This window comes from Austrofundulus limnaeus, unplaced genomic scaffold (genome assembly GCF_001266775.1).
Source record: "Austrofundulus limnaeus strain Quisiro unplaced genomic scaffold, Austrofundulus_limnaeus-1.0 Scaffold219, whole genome shotgun sequence".
Taxonomy (NCBI): domain Eukaryota; kingdom Metazoa; phylum Chordata; class Actinopteri; order Cyprinodontiformes; family Rivulidae; genus Austrofundulus; species Austrofundulus limnaeus.
In genome coordinates, this window is record NW_013952621.1 from 647516 (window position 1) to 663153 (window position 15638).

At 44.4% G+C, this 15638-nt stretch overlaps 1 protein-coding gene across 1 annotated transcript in view; it reads right to left on the reverse strand.

Annotated features, from left to right (window-relative positions):
* efnb1 (ephrin-B1) overlaps positions 1 to 15638 on the reverse strand; it is an 80306-nt gene that overhangs the window by 12261 nt on the left and 52407 nt on the right. Inside the window, exon 3 of the mRNA XM_014019387.1 lies at positions 1146 to 1238. Within this exon, the coding sequence (XP_013874841.1) occupies positions 1146 to 1238 (93 nt within the window). The remainder of the gene's footprint in view (positions 1 to 1145; positions 1239 to 15638) is intronic.

A 15638-nucleotide genomic window follows, 5' to 3' on the forward strand; every position in this document is an offset into this window, starting at 1 on the left:
GTACATAGAATTTTGTTTTTAAGAAATTAATAAAGTTTGAAATAAAAAAATTAAGAAATCTTGCATAATACATCTGATTTTACCCATTTTATCAAATAATTGGCATATTTTCCTTTAAACTTGGCTCAAACAAAGTGAAACAGGAAGTGACATCAAAGGGGAACTCTTTAACAAAGAAAACTCTGGTCTTTATTCATTGAAACAATATTATTTGAACTCTGACTCTTCTTCATCTCTCTCGGATAGTGAATTAAAATAATCATCAAATTCTCTACAGTCTGTATCATTAGTCATTTATTCAAWGCTCTGTTCACATGCAGATATTCATTCCCCTTTGACATCACTTCCTGTTACTTCACATGYAAATATTTCTACAACTGTTCATCACAGCRGCAGGAAATTATATTTGCAATATGTTTTTGATGTTATCTTTTCAATAATGCATTTATATTTATTCAAAATATTTCATGTCACAGGCACTTTAATTTTCACAAACATGCTACTTCTTCATGGCAGAGCTACAGACTGAAACCAAGCCAGCCTGGCATCAGTGTGTTTGCATTRGCCCTTATGGCCCAGTTGCACCTTGATTTCCAGAACCCTAAGACTCGTGGTTCTRTCTGGGCCTGCCCGTCCCAGTTTGATGTCAGCTACTGTTGTTCATTGATTGGTTCATTGACCAGGGCTGGGGGTTACGTCACATAGATGAAAGTAACCTTACATGAATGTAAACATAGTCAGGTCTGGGGTAGAATAAGGCCGGGGCAAGCCTTACAACGCAAAAATACCTTGTGTAAAATACATTACTCTGTTTTTATGTATTTCACTGTAATAAAACAAATAAATCAAGACGTCACCACCTGAATTTAACCTGACTTAAGAGTTTCCACTTTCTGAAATTAGTGGCATTTCATCAACAAAATYCTGTTTTCCAAGGTATTTATGTTGAGCTCTGTACAAAAACCTGACCAAAAATGGATAAAATGTTTCTACTTTTCAGTTCCTGGGAGAATGTGTCGTTGGACGGAGGCAGCGGCGGACAAAGTCACACTAGCGATAAATGAGAATGTCACACCAAAGTGAAACATGGCTTGAAGGCAGCATTGCTGCATTGTGTTCTACATGTGAGGTGAGCGCACATTTACCTTGCCCGACTTTCATGATGACTTTCATGGCTCGGCTCTTGCACACGCCTCCCTCCCGGTTCTCCAGACCCTCGACCGTGCCGTTGGAGGTTGCTGTAATGGGGGTGGGGGGGTGAAAGAGAGAGAGGACGACACAAAGGACAAGGAATGGGAGGACGTGATGGAGGGTAAAGAAAAGAGAGAGTGGGGGGGGAGAGAGGAGACGGTGACACGTTGGTTAATGAGCACGTCCATAACGCACAGAACTAATCAATATTTACGACAAGCACTGATTAGCTGTTCCAGTGATTAGCAGTTCTCACCCTCAATCAACCGGCAGCTCCTCTCAACGCCATCTCTCATTAACWCAATAAAGTGAAGTCAAACGAAAGGAACAACATTACAGTCTACTGAGAGAGGCTGGACGCTGAGGTGAGGAGGAACATGGTCAAACTTCGACGTGTGTGTGAGTGTGTGTGTGAGTGTGTGAGTGTGTTCTCCGTCAGTAAATAGTTTAGCACTGAGAGTTCCAGCTGCTTGCCAAGTCCTCGGGCAGCCCACTCCCTTTGGGGCCACATGTGTCACCACTTGCTGGTACAGTGCAGCTAGCTAAATGCCTCCTCTTGATGTGTGTGCGTGCGCACGCCTGCATGGCCATTTTTAAATCAGCGTGTGCGCGCCAATCCCCCATTTGTTATAGAGTGTGCTCCAACTTGGGAGTTTAAGGTTGTTTATCCAATGTCACAGTCACTTCACACACTGTGACACAATTGACTGTCTATTTTAGGGCCCTTGATAATGACCTGGGGAGACAGAGTGTGACTCTGACCTTAACACTGAGCAGCTAGACACGAAGAGTGTGTGTGTGTGTGTGTGTGTGTGTGTGTGTGTGTGTGTGTGTGTGTGTGTGTGTGTGTGTGTGTGGAATTCCCCAAATGATCACCATCTCCGCTTAGTCTGCTGTTTCGACTCACTCCCTTCCTCTGAAATGCTTTTGTTTCTCTTCCTCGCATTTTTCCGTCTCGGTCTCACTTCATTTAGTTTAGTTTTTTTTAATCTGCGACGGTTGGCTCTACCCCTCCTCTTTCCCTCACTCTTAACTCAATGACCATCTCCCAGGATGATTGCTTCGGATGGCACCCTCATTATGATGACAGAGTCCTGGAGAGAATATTTATCTAATGACAACAGAAAAAGAAGTGAACTTAGCTACAGGCGCAGGGAGGAGGGGAGTCGTTCTAAACAACACAAATACAAACATTAGATTACTTACTGGCATTGTGAATCAATGTTTCTACATGCGTTTGCTTGCTGCAAACTGATGTCTTGTTGAAATATGCCTCCACAGCCGTGGAAAAAAAAACTTGTCTAGTTGATGCATGTTCTGTCATTCCTAAGCGTTATTAATGCTGACATTAATGCTGCCATGTGGGATTTYGGCTTTTTAACTTCGGAGAAATGAAAGAAAACAAAATAATGAATTACACTAATATTATGCTACCCTATCAGATTGAAACCCGAGCCTCTAAATTACAATGTTTTGTTAGCRTGATAATTTGCAAGACGGACTCTGATAACATCATGTCAGGAGCTTCCACCGCCTCGCCGCTGTAGACTCAACACAACGGAGTAAAGTGGACGTAGAAATATACACAAGGGACCAGCAGAGTTAAGTGCCACCAAAAAAAACAAGGATTTGAATTTACACTGAACATTAATGTGAATGAACACTCAGGGCTGAGTGAGTCTTGTGATTTATGTAGATCCTAAGCAGAGAGCGTGTCTTGTTTAAAGAGAACATCCAAAGCCAGCTCTGAAAGCCTCTCCCTGCCAAGAACGGACCAGACGCTGACACAACCTCATCTGCCATTTTTACCCCCAATTTCTCCTTCCCTTTCAATTTTTACATTTCCAGGGCAAGGTTTGACAAAATAAAAAAAAAGGAACTCTTTGAAGATCGACCTCAAAGGCGCTTGAATATTCTCCCTAACAGTGAATTTTATATTCACTCAGGGAGAGCAAATCTTCTCAGTGTTAACTTACTTCTGTCATCTAAATTAACTATTCCTTCAGGCTGGCCGAGCAGACCTCTGCATCGCTGATGTGGCGTAATGATAAGTTGGCCCCGTGAGGCTCCTGTTTAGAAGTGAAAGAGAGCCGGATTTATAAAGAAGATCACTTCAGATGCTGTTTGCATTCGGGCGATGGAAAACGTCACATAACTCAAGCCATTACTGTACTACGGAACTTCATAATCCCATTAACTGTGTCCAATTCTGACCACATTTTCTCATGTGAATACATCTTTTAAGCACTGTTCAAGATGGAAATCAGTCACAGGATCAACAGTTGAGTGCATTTAAAAAGACAATTGTTGAGGACTGTTAAAGGGGTAGTTCAGCTCTTTGAAGTGGGGCTCCATGAAAAAGTTATGAATAATTATTTTCTGACCTGTTGCAGATGGGTCCTCGAACGTTCTTAGTTTGGCAAAGTATAGTTTAATTTGGACTAGACATGACTACTCCAAGCAGGGCGAGGACCAAAGTGGATTCCAGGTTGTGTCAAAACTACTCCAGTCTCAAACATTTCATAGTGGCTGTGTGATGCCAAGACTGGAGTGGATTGCTGTTGTTCTAAAACAAGGGCGTCCAACCCCGGTCCTCGAGGGCCACTATCCTACATGTTTTAGGGTGTATTCAGACCAGGAAAGTCCTTTGGTCCAATTGTTTGGTCCGGACCAAAAACGGACTTTTTTTTTTTCGTTTGGTGCGGTTTGCATTCACATTGTGCATTTTTGCAAAYGAACTATAACTTGTAAACAAAGCCATGAGGCTGACAATCATTGCTCCCATTGGACAAAAAAAGGACGGGGGCGGGACTGAGCCACAGATCCAGAAGAAAACAAGGRAGTCCTGCATGCTGCGGTTCTGATGCGCACATTTATGCTGATAATACAACTGCAATAGCATTTAAAATGTCAGAAGCAGCTAATTTAATGGTGGTTCYGTGATGATATTCTAATTTTGGAGCGGCGTCAGTAAATGTGTCCCGCAACCCAAAGGAGACGAGGTGCGCTGCGTGTTCTGACCCACAACATGCCGGCAGCAGAGCTGCTAACAGGAGGCGATGAAACAGGTATGTTTTTAGTTTATTTAGCTCAGCAACGGTAGCCTGTGAAGTCCAAAAAGGTGCATGTTTAATGCAGTTGGTTCGTTTAGAGTCCGGTCTGTATTCACACCAGAAGAGAACTAAAGTGAACTGCACCAGAGTTCATTTGGAAGCGGACCGAGACCACCTCAAAAAGCAGGTCTCGGTCCGGTTGTTTGATCCGCACCAGAGTTCGCATGAGTGTATTCACACCTGCACAAAAGGTCCGGACCAACGCTGGAAACGAACTCTGGTTCGTTTAAAACGGAGCAAATTATCAGGTCTGAATACGACCTTAGAGGTTTCTCTGCTCCAACACACTTGGTTTGAATGAATGAGTGATTAACAGGYTTCTGCAGATTTAAAGAGGTAATTCAATCAYTGAATCAGGTGTGTTGGAGCAGGAAAACAAGTATAATATGTAGGGATGTCCTGATCAGATACTCRGTATCGGTATCAGTGGCAGATGTGGCCATTTTTTTGAAAATCATGTAGAATCAGATTCAGTCATGTGATCGGGCCGATCCAGTTTTTGCRACAGTTTTCARCATCATCATGCTTTACAACTGCCGTTAAGAAGTCAAGACGCACACAAAGTATGCAACCATGTCCACTAGGGTTGGGCAATATTGGCAAAAAAAATTAATTACGATTAATTGTGGTATTTAGCCGATAACGATTAATTTGACGATTAATCCCYTGGAGTCCCTGGACCACTGCATGCCCTAGTCAMATGACCAATTTAGTGGGAAAGATTTGCTCTTTGTAAAAATCTGTTCCAAATTGTGTCAAAATTACAGGCTTCAGGTTATACATCAAATTTTAAATTGTGTTGATAGATAAATAAATTACAGAACTTTTTGTTTTTAAGGTTTGTCATATTTGAAGCGGAGAGGAGCACCAAGCAGACTGATGGTGGCATTAATCGTATTAATTAAGTRTCAAAAAGTAATAGATTAATGTTTTTCTGACGATTGATTGCACACGATWCGATTATGCTCAACCCTAACGTCCACAGTGTGGGAACACTTTTCAGTGGAAAACAATGACGCTGAAACTGCATCTTGCAAAATCTGCAAACTGGATGTTTCTCGTGGTGGGAACAGCAGGGCTCGCTTTAATACCAACCTTATCACCTGGAAAGAAATAAAGAAATAAAGCTATCGGATCGGTATCAGATTGGTATCAGATTGGTATCAGATTGGTATCGAAAAGACTAATCATTAAAAAAATCGGATTGTGTCGGGAGCCAAAAAAATCGATCGGGACATCCCTAATAATATGCAGGATAAGGTCCGTTGAGGACAAGGATCGGACACCCGTGTTCTAGAGGGTCGCAGCCTGTTGTAGACCAGTTGGAGACACATTAATTTTACTTGGATTCACACTAAATGAGATTGGGCCAAGTCTTGACATGTGGTTACATACATGTGTTTTTTTTCCCCTGGGGATCACTAAAATATTCTGATATTTTATGATCATAAAATGTGGTCAATATTATGTGGTCATAAAATAAAAACAATAAATACAGCTTTAGTGCTCTAGATGTCTAGAGAATTATAGCATCACTCATCACCAATTCCAGGAGTTGCTGATGGGTTTCAGACCCTGACAAGATGTCTGACTTGTTTGGCAGAAAACTTGTTGCACCAATTATTCAGATAATTCCTAGATTCTTGTGAATTTCGAAACATTTTGGAAAATCCCTCACAAAAGTTTGCATTTTGCCACCAACAGTGACAGTCCAGTGGGTTTAAGAAAACAATCTCAGTTCATAACAAAATTTTACAGCTATAATGCAAGTAGAAATAGCAACAGCTGCAGCCAGCTGCAGTACTTCCAGCAGGACTGTCATTGTATTTGTGTTGGAATAACTCAGTAATGTGAAAATTACATCGATGGGAAGGTTTTTAAAATGAGCCATGAGCCATAAAACATTGAGCCATTAGGTTACATGCTAAAACAAAATTTTTGGCTTGTTCAAAATGGTTCTAAGAGTTATCTACAACAGGTAAGATGTTAATCATTTGTAACATTTTCCTTCAGAACACCACTACAAAACTCATAATCATCACTGTAACGTTTGTTTTTCATTTGTTTCAAACTCTTGGCTGATTTTAGTTTGGTCACATCTATCATGTCAAAGATCAAGCAAAAACTGTGCCAGCCCCATTTTCACTGACTTCCTAACCCTGCTCTACAACGCCACGCTGCCAGCTTTTTTTTTTTTTAAATCTCAAAGCCTCTCTGTCTTCCTGCCGTCGCTTTCATTTTCACACCACCACCCCCTCGTTTTATCCCTGCACACTAACGTTAATCCAAATCTGGATTTCCAGATATTAAAAGGCCATCGGTCGTGCTGCGTTGTGGAAGGGAGGAAACCAGCGAACTGGGCTTTCCTGAGTGTCTCGACGGAGATAAAAACACGGGGGGATGAAGCAACAACAGGACGGAGAACAAAGAAACRACTGCCCTGCTGCTAATGATTGAGTGGAACAAACTGGTTCACTGTTAGCGGTCCGGAATAACCGAAAGAAGTGGTCATTGCATGAAGGAATGCTGCTTTTTTGAAATAAAAGCGGCTGGCTCCAGAAGAGGGGTTTTAGTGTGATTTAAGACTCTCCTTGTGGGTGTGGATCATTGGACACGGAGTGACTAGTGGGAGAACAAAAGATCTACAGCTGCTGAAGTCATATGAGGAACCAGGTGCCAAATGTTGATGTTGGGAAATATCTACAGTACATTAGCCAAAGAGGAAGCTTTACAGGGGAAATAGCTGCTCGAGCTCACACCTTCTATCGCTGCACACCACTTAAAACMTATTAGCATACATATGTGAGCGTGCACCTTTGCATACAGATCTGAAAAAGGACATTCGGGGTGAAGGTGGAAGGAGTGCTCCCTGAGGTGCTAGGGGGAAAGGAGAGTGGGAGATGTGTTAGAGATGCAGCGCTGACTGACCGAGACAACACACACGATGCTGCGGTCTATATTTATTCTCAGGTCTGCTAAATGAGGTCACTCAGGTGGTCCTGTTGAATACATTCCCCCATCTCCATCATGAATCATATACTGCTTATTATTCCTGTCCAACCCAAAGGGGAGGAGGAGTGTGTGTGTGTGTGTGTGCGTGTGCGTGTGTGTGTGTGTGTGAGCGAGACTATGTGCGCGCGTGCAAGCTGGCAACATCTGCCCAGAGCACAAACGAGTGGATGGATACAGCCCATGTGACAGACAGAGAGCAGGTTGTTTAATGAGAAAGTGGATGAGAGGTGACATTCATTGGCTGCCTCACACACCACCACCACCTCCACCTCCACCCTGCTCTCTACAGCATTCAGACTTCCACTTAGAGGAGCAGAGCAGGCACTGGGTAGTCACAGCAACCACTGCCAATAAGGTCTATACCCCCCCACCTCCCCTTAAAAAAACAAAGAAAGAAAGATAAAAATGATACAGCTCACACTCAGCATCAAGGCACACACAGCTGTTCCGTTTGTTCCAGGCAAAGCAGCGTGGCTAAACACAGACCTGTCAGGTGGGTGTGTGCGTATTAAACACAGTCTCACAATAAAAATGTCTGTTTCCTATACCTGCTGTTTCCTTCATCTTGGTTTTGGTTTACATTAGCCGACCACAACTGAGGAGCTGAGGAGCAAAGGAGCGCCTATTTGCACAGAATATTTCACTCCTGAACGAGCACAGGGAGGGTTAGATTAGGGTTATGTGTCTGATTCCAGAGATAACCCTCCCCGGCAGATCTGGCGTGCCTGCAAGAATGCACGTGCACATACACATACATGCAGAGAACGAAACACACACACACACACACAAAGCGAGGTTGACAGACTGGAATAATACTGGGGGAGCTGGATGTTTGCACTTTGAACCTTTTCTAATCCTGAGTATTAGGGCATGGCTAAAGCCTGATTATGGTGGAATGAAATGGATCTAAATAGATGTCCCAGCCCATCAGACTTCCATTTCTTTGTCCCAGAAATAGAAATGGAAATCAGTAATCAACCTCCAACCCCTCCGCTTGCCGTCTCTCCCACCTAGATTCTTCATCTGTAGGTTTTGCATCAGCAAAGACGATTCATTCAGACTTCTCCTATCATCTCAGACGAATCGGCCACTCTCGTGTTACACCCCCCACCTGCCTTCCACTCGTGTTTCTTCTCTGTAATAAAACCTGGCAGACAATATAAAATTGTCATACCTTCAACGCTTGACGCGCAAATTTTTCATGCCATTTCGTACATCCAATATTGAATTTGGGTTAGAGCGAGCGTGGTTTTGAGTAATGAGGGTGGACACAGCTGATTTTCTCATCTCTCCCCGTTCAAACGGTGCGATTTCTTTTTCTCACACTCTGGTGTTGCTTAAAGCCTCACCACGTGCTGCCCGCTCCCGGGAGCCACGTCCGTCGCTGCTGCGGGTACACTCAGCAGGTAGGGTAGGGAGGGGCCGGGTGGGGTGGGGGTGGGGGGTCAAGGTTTGTGGAGGTCAGCTGCCCGGCAAACACACAACTGTTGCTCAGCCTGAGGGGGAGCTGCTCTCCCACCTCCTCGTTAGACTGGCCTTGCTCGTGCACACACAATCACGAGTACGAGCACACAAGCTAGATGCACGCCGCCCCCGAGGTCCTCGGAGGTGAACGCACTGCGACGCGCAGACAAACAAATGCGCACAGACACACACCAAAAGCCTGCACAGGCAGAGGATCAGGCAGGACTTAAAAGCTCCTCAAGCAGCAAAATTACAGGGTACCTCTAAATCCTCCCCCGGCAGAAAGCTCCATGGTATGACGGGGTGTGTGTGTGTGTGTGTGTGTGTGTGTGTGTGTGTGTGTGTGTTTTGGCCTCTGTGTAGTTGTGCACATTTGAATAACTGTACTCTAATTGTGCAGAAGAATTTGCATTAGTTTGACTGTGTGTGTTCTCTGATTGATGAGGATGAGTAGATGAGTAATAATACATGTGTCTAAACATTCACAAATACTCATAAGTAAGTTAATTTCCCATTTTTTCCCCTGAAAGGTTTCGTGTGTGGTCTTGATGAAAAAGTGCGACGTGAGTGAGCAAAAAGTTCTTCCTTTCGGCCTTCCAGAGGCAGCACCACAGGGCTCGTGCTCCAGGTCCACTTCTGACAGCTTTTAACCTCTGCAGAGGACCTGTCAGCRGCTCTCTGAGTGCTTCTGTGTGTGTCTGTGTGAGACTTACAGCCTGCAGTCACAGAAACATTCTGCATCGTTTCACCGTGGGTGCCTGTGTGTCACCTCTATGGCGGATCCAGCGGTGCAGAGCTTTTTCCCACTGCTGCACTTTCCACTCTCCATTTCCCCACTCAGCACGCTGCAAACCCCCACTACCACCACCACTACTACCACCCCCCCACCCACACACACACGCGCGTTTGTCCAACGACGTGCACGCTCTCACACAAGGACGAGAAGATGGCATTGTCTCATGCACGAGAGGCGAGCCTGCGCAAATGTTTCGACAAACACAAACCCGACCACTAGCAAAGGAAGCGCCCGCAGACGCGTGCCGTCTGCGTGTCGTCTGCAGGATCAGTTGGAGATAAAGGATGCAGAATAACAGGAGGACCTTGGGGAGCGGAGCAAGTCATCTGTCTCAAACATGAACAGACTGAGCGCACTGCAACATGACATGATGTGGACAGACTCGTTTTAGAGCGCACCGCGTCCCAAACCATAGCCTTACACTATGTGTTCAGCCCCCCCACCCATCCTACACTGACCACACACACACACATACACACACTGACTACACACAAGTGGATGAGTTCTCTCAGAWTGTTGCAGCCTGTTTCTGACCTGAAACCCACACAATCTGACAGGTGTACACCAGGGGGAGCGCAGAATGGCGAATGCAGTCAATTGGTACATTAAAACTGCATAACCTGAGGGTGTGGATACTTATAGCTTATCTACAAATGGATGCACACAGTAATAAAGACAAAAGGTACAATGCCAGCACCCTATGGGCATTTAATAACCAAAACATCTTAACTCCTCCCAACATGGAACAATTTCAGATMATTTTACCAGCTATTTTAGCTATAATATATTCGGTTGTGTGGAGAATTTCGCCGGTAGCCCACACAACCCTCCCTAATGACAGAGTAAGCTAATTGGCAGTAATGGCTCTTTGCACTGATATCATCGAGCCACAGCCCCAAAAAACCTCAGCCGTTTAGCAGAAATCACTCACAGACTAAAAACTGGGGGAAAGCGCCTGGAGAGGTGGCAGCGTCAACTACTTCTGCCAGTAGTTTTGTTCACAAAGACAATAATAAAAGGAGGAGGGAAATGACGCTTCAGATGCTCTTTTTTTCTCTCTCTTTGCTGTAAACGTCGCTTCCCATCTATTAGATCATTATTTTTAAAAAGCGGCGCAGCCCCTCTTGGGTGCACACACACACACACACACACACACACACACACAATTTAACACCCTTGAATACACAAAAACAAACAGGTGAACAAATGCATCTTGAGCTGCACGCACATTCAGTGCACTCTAACACACACAACTGCTTCCAAAGTCTCCCTCTCTGACAGTGCATCATTTGACTAACAGCAGCTGAAATGTTGCGTGTTGAGAGGAATAAGTCGAGTAGAAACTGGGTCAGAGAGAGAGAGAGGGGAAAAAATGGCAGTTCACCTTCCTATTGGTGCGAGCTAAAGGTTAGGAAAGATGCAACACATGCTGAGGTGCAGACTCACTCCCAAACACAGGCTCAGATGCAAAAGGTTAATATTGTTCATGTGGGAGTTGCTGCATTGCTGTTTATCTCACTTCTAGCCATTATGTGTGTGTGCACAAGGCTTGTTTGCAGCTAATAGTGTGTGCAGTTAACCACAAGCACACCGTTTCATCCTTGTTAGAGCCAGTGGGGTGGTGGTGGTGGTGGGGTCTCTGCATTAGTGTTTCATTAATCCCATCACGGGTCTAGGTTTTTCCCTTGTCACAAAAACAGAGAGCGAGATGCCCACTCTTTGTTTTTTTTTTCTCCTCACAACAACTGCCCATTAATCCATGTCGACAATCAGTCAACACGACTTGTAAACCCGGAGTCCTCCTYGCACTTGGGTCTGTCGCGCTCCCATCCATCCTCATTTGTTAGGAGAAATACTRGAGCTGACTGATCACTTCGAATTAAAACTCCTTCCTGCATCTATGCCACATAATCCTGTGGTCAAGTTCAGTCTGGGAAGCTACACATGAAAAAAAAAAACTGAGCATATTATGACTAATTTGTTCATTAAGAGCCATCGCTTTAGCATAAAGAGAGCTAGGGATTGATGCCAACAGAAGCTGTTAAATTGTCATAAAATAGAATTGGCACGAATGTTTCTGTTATCTATGCTAAATCATAMATGCGAACCCAGTTTAGTTATGACTGTTAGTGTTTTATTTTATAAATATTGCTCGTTTCCTCTTGAGTTCACCCGTCGCAAGAACCAGGTCAAGGTTCGTCAGACTCAGAATTAAACTGAACTGATTCACTTACATTTGTTTCCTTCCCTCCTAATCCCTGAGCTYACATAGACTGTGTTTGAAAATGCTGGAAGTTGCAGTAAAGTTGCTCTCAGTCACAAGTTTCTGGTATTTCTGTCACAAAGGMAGTCTGACATTTTGACTGAAASGTGGCCCATTAGGACTTSGCTCTTAGTCATTCCAAAGCTCTGTGCTGATGCTCCACTATAATAAAACCCTGTCTAAACCACGACTTGCATAAACAAAAGACATCTGTGCCGTTGTATGTGTTCTAACATGCTGTAGACGTTATAAGAGGCAGAACATCTCAGAGTTTGTCCCTAAATGGTGGCTCTTTTTCTGTTCTCCGTCTGCTTCCAGCAGGTGGCATCCGTATGGAAAGCATGACTGGATTAGGCTCACACGAGGTGCATACAGAACCAGGTGTGCAGGCACACCTCGGCATAAACGACCACTTTTGATGCTTTRATTTTTTAGAATAAAGTTGAAAGTGTGACAGAAAGGAATCCATTTTTATCAATGTAGGGTCCCCACAAAGATAGAAGTGTCTACACTTGTATGTGTGTGTTGCAGCCTAACCACATGGCTTGTTGACAGCAGACAACACCCTGTCTTTGAGGAGGAAATGGGACGTTTTTTTTTTCTGCTTGAAGTTGCTAATTTTTGCCCTAAACGTCTCAGACTGCGAGCAGCCTTTTGCTTCAGAACAGAGTGTTATTTTATGTCACTTTGAGCCGTGTTCGCTTGAAGATCCTTCAATAAAACCAACAGGCGTTTTAAGGTCAAAGTAAATAATTAKGTTTCTTGTGAAAATGGTCATTGAACATTGAACATGCTTGTGTTGGGTCAGGCACTTTTTTGTTTTCACTAAATCATGTATTTTGTAAAAATGTCAAGCAGCAGAATGGAGTTCCTGTCAGATCATAAACCTAAACACAAACTGTACGAGAACAATAACTCATATCAGAGACATTATTAGTATTTTTTTTTTTGTTTATGTTAAATCCAATTTTTCACAGGAAAAGTCAGAAAATGTCATTCTTGAATTTGAGAAATGAATCCTTCTGCATTCCAGCAACTCTATTATGACCCCCTCGGATTTGACTCAGGGCCATTTGTTGGGTCTACACCCACAATTGTGCAACATTTTTCTGATGTTTTTGCAGTGAATGGGCTTAGGTCTCATTTGTCATTAAGGYAAGGAACATGTTTTTGCTGTATGAATATGACCTTTGTACATAAAGGAGGCAAACAAAACCTTTAATGAGAACCTCAAATCTACCCTCACTCACATTCAAGACACAAACTTTTACTGAAGGAGGCAAACCAGCATGTTCTWAGAGTTCACAAAGAGCACTGCAACCATTATCCTATATTTTCCTCATAAGTATGCCTTTGTACAAAGATTAACAAATGAAAAACCCCAGTTGTTATTTCCTAAGTATTACTGGGTGGTACTGGTTAAACATGCAATCAGCTGACAGATGTACACAGAAGGCCTCTTAGTGAGCTTGTTCCTCACCGGGGGGCTCACTGAAGGTTTTCGTCTTGCTTCATTTGCACTGATAATCACACGAGGTGAACCATGGTTCACTCGCTAAATCCCAGCTGATGATAAAAGCCATCCTCCCTCATCTGTTCCCTCTGGCCTTTTGCGGGCGTCCGMAAAAAAAAAAAAAAAAAAAAGACGATGCACAACTCTGCACTCTGGAGAGGAGTCTCCCCACCCAACCGACCCCGTCGATCCACCTAAAGATTCAACGAGCCCACAAATCAGCCCGATAAAAGAACCGCTGGGATGGATCGGAATGTGGCGAGATAGCCGTGGCGTGTCAAAGGCCACGAGGCTCCGCAAGTCTCAACTGACTGAGGAGGTAATTTGTGAGTGAACTCCCTCCTGAGGGAAACCAGAGCTACAGCAATGGAACAAATCAACAAACCCGAACTGTGTGGGATGAAATATCTTTCGAGCTCTCACCTCTCCTGCTGGTGCGTGTAAAATACGAGCTTGCAGGGGTCCGTTTGTGTCTGTATTTAAATGAATGCTTTTAGATGACTTAGTGCATGTGCCAGGTTTTTCAGATTCTTCTGTTTCCGTGCAGGGCTCCATTCATCCTCCACGTAGAGAGGAGCTTCATTTCCACTGACCTTTTCAATCCGGCCTCCAGAAGAGAATTATGACAACTGAGCCGGCCTTGTTTCGCTCGGCGCATCAACGAGGGGAAACAAACAAACAAGCAATAAATCCTGCTGCAGGCTCGGGGCTTCCCATTTCAAATAGGTAATCGAAAAACAAACCGGGTGGGGGATTCAAAGTTGGAGGAGGAATATGCAATGCTTGTGTGTGAACTTTTTTCCCCCAATGAAAAACACAAGAATAGTCCAGGAATAAAAGCAAACCCTCCCGTCTGAGACATGACAGCAATCAATGAGAATCGATGCCATTTATGACGGCTATATTCCTCGAATAAATGGCTGCCTAATTGTCTGAGCACAAGATTAAAGCTCAGCGAGACAGTAAAGACAGGGAGATGGGCCGAGAGAGACAGAGAGTGTACTTGTTACCGAGTAGAGAGTCAATGTCAGCCCATCTGTTGTCCWCMGAATCAAAATCTGCGATAAGGGAGGAACAAAGGCAGASATAGGTGTGTGGGCGTGCACATGTCCCTGCGACTGTGTATGTGTGCATATTTTTATATACTTTGGATGGTGTGAGCCTGTGTGCCCAAACCTCAGAAGGACTCTCTGGTACCTGCTAACATGCAGGCGAGTTGACTGCAGCCAACTGAATTTTAAGTCAGAGCGCCTTCAACACACAGTGACACACACAGACACATGTTGACACAGAGACAGATACATAATAGCCCCGGGGCAAGGATGGAGCTAATGTCTGCAGCGCCAGAGCGCCACAWACAAGGTTTCTTTAGTTCCAAGAGTCCAGGCTGCAACAAAAAAAGCACAAAAAAATGACATTTCTTCCCCTCTGTTGTTCACCAGAACCCCAATCAGAGAGCACAGCAGACCACAGAGAAAAGGCCGCTGATTACATCCTAATGCACACAAAGCCTGCARGTTGCATGCAAACAGGAGGGCACACTCGCACACTGATTGCACCCCACCAACCCTTGAAAAAGTCAGTGCTCCTCTCTCCTCAATATCACTTACATGGTAAACCCAGGCTGATCAGGAATCAGCGGGTTATTTTTTTTGTGCAAAGGATGACCAAAGAGTACCGGAGCTTAAMCTCCAGATCAGGAGCAGAGAGAGATGGAGGCTCCTTACACCCCTTCTGTACCCCTGCCTAGCACAAATAAACTGCTACAACACAAAAATGTCTGGCAGACTCAAAACAATTTCCTGTCACCGTGCAGGGTAGATGGGAGGAGGGAGCGAGATCTAAGCATTATGGAGGGGGAGGATAGGTGGAATGGCATAAGAGGATGGAGAGAAAGATTGAGTTGCAGCAAAGAAATAAGGACAGACAAGTGGAAGAGAGGGGAAAGAAATGTGACCCTTGGGTTTTGAACAGGAGGTACGGAACCATCGAGTCGCTGCGAGCCCGAACTACACGGCACATATTTATTTGAAGACATGTTTCTCCTCAGCATCCATCCATCACGGCGTGCACAAACTCTGACAGCACACGCGCTGCACCTGTGGGACTGCTGACTGAAAATATCTCCTGCTCAGCTGAGCCGCGCTTCTCTTCAGTGTGCATTAACGAATGCACAATGCTTACAGCAGCTCCTATTAGGGAAGCAAATCTGCACAAACAGAAGTGGAGGGTGGATATGTGTGTGTGTGTGTGGGGGGGGGGGTATGTTGTGCTGTTTTGTGCACA